This window comes from Alligator sinensis, unplaced genomic scaffold, assembly GCF_000455745.1.
Source record: "Alligator sinensis unplaced genomic scaffold, ASM45574v1 scaffold444_1, whole genome shotgun sequence".
Lineage (NCBI taxonomy): Eukaryota > Metazoa > Chordata > Crocodylia > Alligatoridae > Alligator > Alligator sinensis.
The window spans coordinates 897,694-904,684 of NW_005841886.1; the positions used below are offsets into that span (position 1 = coordinate 897,694).

The 6,991-nt window shown below is 46.6% G+C and overlaps 1 protein-coding gene across 1 annotated transcript in view; it reads left to right on the forward strand.

Annotated features, from left to right (window-relative positions):
• The window catches only part of EFCAB3 (EF-hand calcium binding domain 3), a 110,078-nt gene that overhangs the window by 43,338 nt on the left and 59,749 nt on the right, over nt 1-6,991 (forward strand). Inside the window, exons 18-20 of the mRNA XM_025196857.1 lie at nt 3,935-4,039; nt 5,272-5,343; nt 6,012-6,116. Coding sequence (XP_025052642.1) covers nt 3,935-4,039; nt 5,272-5,343; nt 6,012-6,116 — 282 coding nt within the window. The remainder of the gene's footprint in view (nt 1-3,934; nt 4,040-5,271; nt 5,344-6,011; nt 6,117-6,991) is intronic.

Below are 6,991 nucleotides of genomic sequence, written 5' to 3' on the forward strand. Positions count from 1 at the left end.
TGTCTCAGACGGCCAGAGCCGACTCGAGGTGATTCAGAGATTGCTCGTACGTTAGGGCGGGCTGGTGAATGGAGCGGCAGACACAACTTATCGGTTGCAAAAACTTTACTCACGCCGCTTGCAATCACGACGCAGGTGGTCCGGTCATCTGAACAACCACACGAGTTGTTCCAGCTGGCGGGGCCCAAGCCAGTTAATCCGTCCGCAATTCGAAGCCGGCGGGGAAAGGGGTACATCTGGGGCTGCACTCGGTGACGGGAAGAAAGATCGATAGGTGATCAGTCTATCGATCGGCAGCCGCAAGTCAGATCACTTCAGAGGCACTCTGCAGCGTGCTCAAAGCTCTTCGACTTGGGCGGAAGTCACGTGGAATTTTAAACGGCTAGCGAGCCAATTACTAGCCGCCACGTGTGAATAATTTAGCACTGGCCAATAGCGGGACACAAATTTGCATTCGAATAGCAGGAACTCTTTGCACCGTGCATTTCTGAGCTGCAAAGAAGAAATGCACCCTGCAAAGAAGGCTGCAAATTGGCGGGAACTCTCTTGCAGCGAGGTTTCTCTGTGCAGCAAAACCCTCGCTGTGCAAGAGGCTCTCATGTGGCAAGAAAATCCCACTGTGCCGAGGCACCAAAAATCACTGGGTTGTGACATTATTAACCCTCTTCAGAAAGGGATGGGGAGCTGCTTCTGGGGAGGGATTTATGTGAATGGTTGTAGCTGTTCCCCCTGCAAGCTCCTGCTGCCACAGGAATGAACTTAAATGGCTGTAAATGTAACCCTGAATGCAATAATGTTGCTTTGCTTTTATAGAAGGCTCTTGTAATGTTGAGCCCTTAAGGCATTTAAAAAATACATTGGTACGTTACACAAGGTGCATCACTCAAGTGATCTGGCCAAGCTATATTCTTCTGGACTGCAGCTCCCTTCCAGCATTGTCTGGATTCAGTATTTCTCACTCTGAGCAGAAATCTGTACTCACTCAAAGCCTGCAGTTTGGAAGTTGAAATGTTGTCTTAGTGAGGACTAACAATTTTTCTGATGGGTTTCTACAGATGAGTTATATTTGATTGTAAAATAATGTCCAAGCATGCTCAGGTGGCATCTGCTAAGATTTTCAGAGGGATTCAGTAACATGTTAACCTGTTGGTGGCATGGAAAGTTTGTCGTCTCTGCCCTTCTGATAGCCTAAAGCAATGCTTTTCAACCGGTGTGCTGTGAAGAGCTCCCTGGTGTGCCACAAGAATTTTGGAATGAGAAGCAAGTTCTCCAGCTGCCTACCACTAACAAAAAAGCCGCACCAATGAGATATTCGCAGAAGATTTGCACATGTTGGCTATGGGGGAGAGAAAACCAGTCAAGCAGAAGGAAATTCATCTACTGCTCATGTGTTGGCTGTGGAGGATGCACAGTTTGTGAGCCTCTGAACAGCTTTACCACCAAGTTTTGCTACAGCAATGAGCTACAATGAGTTCATAAGTATGAGGATGGGGAATGCCTTAACAGTTGTGCCACCAAAAAAATTTATTAATGTAATTATGCCTTGGGCAGAAAAAGGTTGGGAAACACTGGTCTGGAGGCTGCAAGTTGGAGGACATAGCAGAAGCACTCATAGCATGGCCCTGTCAGATTTCAATGAAATTCCAGTTCCAATGAAATTCTGCTAAATACGTTGTCACAACAAGGACACAAGAAGGAAGTGTGCCAGTAGCTGCAGCTTAAACCAGTGGAACTCAACCTTTTAAGCTAGGAACAGATATTCACAAAGCCTGAGCCTGAATTGATTGAATCTTTGCAAGTTAGTCTAACCTGGCTAGGCTAAACCAGTTTGTAACCAGACAGACATTTTCTCTGGACTGAGGAAATTCAGGCACATGCCAGCAGTGGTGAAGGCTAGAAGCCAGGAGGTGCTAGAGCATCCCTTACATAGTGCTGAGCTGGGGGGGGGGTGTGGCCAGGCCTGCACGATCCCAGACTTTTCCCCACTTGCTGCACAAGGGGTGGGAGTGTTGCCAAACCCCAGCCCCCAGCTAGCACTCTGGGGCAAGGGTGGGGGGGATGTCCAGTGCATGCATCTGTTAATGATATGGACCTTTTCAATCTCCCTCCCTGCTTTTTTATACTGTCTGCACCAAACTGACAGGCAAGCAAGCCAGCAGGGGGCTGTAACAGTGTTTATCACCCCAGTAACAAAACAATAGCCTCTCTCCATTAGTTCACACTCTTCTTAAACAGCTTACCAGCTGACCTGTTGATTAGCTCCAAAAAGCCCTAAGCAGTCACTGTTCTGTCTGCATGTCCCAGGGAAATTGCATGACCCAGGGAAATTGGAGTCGCATACAGACACCTCTCAGCATTAGCTAGCATACCACATGCCTAGTGTCCATGGGGCAGGGGTCCGTGTGGTGGGAGATGGGAGGGAGAGAGTGGGGGATTCCTGCTTAAGCAGCGAGCAGCCAGGGGGGATTAGGGCAGGGGGAAGCCAGGCAGACCTTGCTGTTGTCTGCAGTCTCTGCCAGAGCTCCAGCCATGGAGCAAAGGGGAGGAACCAGCTCTGCTGTGGAGCAGAGAGCCCTGGCCAGCCCAGGGAGCATGCCGAGATGCCGGGAGAGTCTGGTGTATCTTAAACCAGCAAGGGGCCTAGAACAGACATTGCATAAACCAGTTTGAGCCAGATCAGTTAAGTCTGTTATACTGCATTCAACCAGGTTTATCTCAAACTGGTTTCAGCCATTTTCAAACTAGTTTATGTGTACTGAACATCTGTTCTGTTACAGGTTTAAACCAGTTTCCAATCACTTAAACCAGTTTATTTGTAACGCCTGTCCCTGAGCCAGGTGTTTGTGACCTGGCTGCACTGCAGTCCACCACTCTCTCCAGTAGGAGAGGACAGGATGGAGATGGGGGAGAGAGGTGATTATTACCAGTGTCAGAGAGGGAGAGGAAGAGAGCAGGGCAAGGAGGTTTGTGGAGGGGTTGAGCAGGCAGTACAGGACAGAGAAGGGGATACAACAAGCTGAGCTGCTTGACACTGACCCCCAATGCTGCAGGCTGGATCCATTTGCTTTGGGGGTCAGATCCAGCCCAGAGGCTGTAGGTTGAGCAGAACTGACTTAGACCATTGGCCCAGGGGAGATAATTAATGTCATGGTGAAACTGACATCACAAAAAATTTCCTTTCATCAAGAACTGAAGCCATGGGCACTAAGAAAACTGCAGCTCTTAATACTTTTAGCTTTTGAGAGACTTCCTGCAAACCCACTGGCTTTGCAACTCATATTCATTGAAGAGTTTGGGTCCGTATCTCACTTACACTAATGTGCTCCCCTTTATGCAGCTCTAATAATAGAAAGGGCCCTTAAATAACAGAGCCTGTTTCTTGCCCTGCACCTTATTCAGTCACTGGTGCCAGGTGGGTGTGAATTAATGCAATTCTGACTGGGAACTTTTTTTTTTACCCATTTGGCACAGGTGTTAACAACAGCAGGGACAGCAGAACCATCCTCACTGTATAAAGTGCTCTTGGAGAGTCAGGCCCCATGATTCCCCTTTACCTTTTAAATGCATAGCCCAATTGCTGCCTTAATACAATTTGTTGCATTTCATTCTTAGTTCCGCAAAGCCTTTGTGCACTGATATCTCCAAAATCTGACACGGCACTGAAGGCTGCTGGAATTTTCCTTCCAAAGGACAGCAGGTTTTGGCTGTACAATTGCAATAATGCAGGATTAAATCCTTTCTAAGCTTAGCTTGTTATGAAGTCCAGTACCCAGAGTGATACAAGCCACACCAGACCAAAATGGTAATTAGCAGAGTCGGTCCCCAGAGTTCCATTACAAATGCTGTCTTCAGCTGTCCTTTCAACTGCTATTCTAGGAAAAATTCAAGTGGTTTTTTTTTGGTTTTTTTTAACATTTCTTTCCATTTCTCCAAGGAAAAGAGGCCTATGTCGGAGCACTGGACTCAATTCTGACTGAAATGGGAGTCCACTTGACAAACAAGGAGCTCCAAGAGGCACTGAAGTATGTGACAGTAGATGGTAAGCTTTGCAGGGAATGCAATGCTGGGCCAAAGAGCCAAATGGGAACCAGATTTCCCAATGTGGCATATGCTGGATCCAGGTGGCCCAGAAACATTGGGCTTTGGCTGCATTTGGCAATGAGAGCTTCTCCTGTGCTGTGGCTGAGGAAAGAGCTGGTGGCCAGGTCCTAATGCCCACCACTAACCCAAGCTGGGTCATTCCAGCCCACTACGACAACAAGGTTGCCAGTCACTGGCCTAGGAAACCAAGATTGCACGTTTTCAGTTTGGAGTCACAAAGGTATTCTGTTCCAGTGTCATCATTTTGATTTTTTTCATTTTGATTTCTACAGGGAATTAAAACCCAAAATGCAGTGCATGATGTAAGGACACACAGAAGTGTTTTAGTATTATATAAAAACGGCAAAGTGACAAGAACCAAAATGTTTCAGTATTGCCAAAAGAAAACACTTCAGCTTTTTCCCATCCAAATGATCATTGAAGTGGATGTGTCACCATGCCACATTTACAAAGGGCTATATTTTTTATTGAAAAAGTTTCCACTGAATAGTTTTCAGTCAGTGGTTGTTGTCTGTCTTGTTTGGACAAGGCTGGTGTTGAGGGGGTCATGGACCTCTCTCAAGTAAAATCCCACAAAGAACGGAGATCCGTGCTCTACTCTGAATCTCCTGCCATGGAGTCCCATACGATACACTGGTGAGGACATGAAATTGTCTCTATCCATGAGCCGGTTCCCGGGCCTGATGACCTACTGAAATGGACATATGAACAGCGCACTGGGATTTAGAAATACTTTCTCCAGCCCTGATTATCCTGGGGAAGAGTGAGAAAAGTCATAGGCTTCATCAAGCTGCTATGTATAAAGAGATGCTCTTAGTCATTCCAGCTCTCCATCTTCCACATTGACTAACCTGGCCTGGGCTGTCTAGTGTCTCCTTGACATCCTGGCCTGAATCAGGTGGTCTGGAAGAGGCTGGTGGACAATGTTGTATGAAAGTGTTAATGTCCATTTCTAAAATTAATAGGCCCAATCCATAACGGAGATAGATTTGAGTAGGTCTGCTCATATCCCTAGAGTTACTCAGAGGTTCACAAAGTGTAAACCTAGCCCATGACTGATCTTCAAGGGCCACCCTTAAGGTGTAATCAATGGAGAAATAGGTACTTGGCCTACCTGCTACTCAGAGCCAATTACTATCTTTCTGCCTGACCAGCACTTTAACTCTGCAGAAAATGGGAAGGTGAAGGTGAGCGACTTTCTGGAGAGCATGATCAGTACACGGAGAGCTTCCCTGGCTGATAGTGAGTAAAGGCCTTGCCATGAGATTGGGTAAAACATGTTATAATGACACTAAGCTCTAATTTATTTCTCTGCACGGAACTTGTGTACATGCCACAATTCTTCAGCATGGCTTTGCAAGCACCTATAAACCCAGCTAATCCAGAAGGGCCATTCCCCACCTAAGAGGCTTATGACCTGCTACAGCTTGAATGTTAATGGATCTGGCCCTTTAGATCCAGATGACCCACATTCCTCTTCCAGGGATCATCTTTCGAACATGGGGTCCTGCCTGATTATTATTCAAGTTATTTTCATCTAAGACATCTTGGCCATTTATTGCACAAAAGGAAAACTGCTCCAGTGCAGAGGCACCCAGAACAAAGTCCGGGCAACATTGCTAGCCAGCTGGAACTCTCCAAATAACATGAAAGGGAGTCCTTGGGCTCTCTGCACTGGAAAAGACTGCACCCAAACTGAATAAACATTATGAGGTGAGGCCCCATGACAAAACAGCCAAGAACATGTATTTGGCCCATTTCTCAATAAATCCACTATGCAGCACAGTGGACATGTCTTTTGGCTGATCACTCAGGCCTATGTATCAGTTCAGGGTCAAGAGGAGTGTTTTCCAGTTCAGGCAGCCCTCACTAAGATCTTAGAGATTAATCATTTGTTCCATCCATTGAAGGGGACAAGGTACACGTAAGTCACCTGGAGTCCATTCTGGGCAGAATGGAGGTCTTCCTAAGTGAGCAGGAGTTCCAGGAAGCATTGAAGCACACCAACGTAGGTGGTGAGTATCACAGATACCTCTGGAGGTACACATGTTCCTGTACAGTTATTGGTTTCAAGAGGAGAACCCGGGTAAGTCTTTATGATAGAATCTTGCTGTACTCAAACCAAGGACCTATTTGAACAAGATCCCATCTCTGACCACCATTCTCTGCCCTCCGGCTGTGGCACTTATGTCCGTCCTGTGACACCATCAACCTGATTTTCCTTTGTGTGCTAGACAGATCTGCTGCATTGAGGAGTAATTCAGAAAGCTCTTGCATGTTGCTTAATTACAAATATGCACTGCAGACGGTGGGGCAGGAAGCAGGAGTGGCTATGTCTGAGGGCACATGGTCTCATTAACTATCCTCGTGGCCTTAACACAACATGTCTCCCTTTTTAGGCTTCTTGCTTCCTTGTAAACCTTGGTCAACAGGCAGCCTCATAACTAGGGACCTACCTAAGTCGCAGCGAGACAATGGGTTTTTGTGGCCCATTCACAGAGTGCAGAGCCAATTTTGTGGGCATTTCACAGTGGCCCTCCCCTCACTGCTGATTGGTGGAGGGTACCTTCACTCACCATACATCACTACCACTTTTTTTTTTTTGGTTGATTTTGTGGGAAGTCATGGCCAATGCTGGATTTGCCAGCAATCACAGCAATTGTGAACAACACTATTTTTCACAGTTTTCGTGAAACCATGATTTAGGGAAGTCCCTACTCGTAACATTGCTTCCAAGGTCAGGATCCCCCCCAACTCCCTATCCTACACAATGTGGTTACACACCACAGTTGGGGTGTAGCCCAGGATGCCCTTCTTCCAGGACATCTCATAGAACTAGACTTACAGGTAAATCTGGCCAATAACAAATTGAACTGAGAAGAACTCTTTC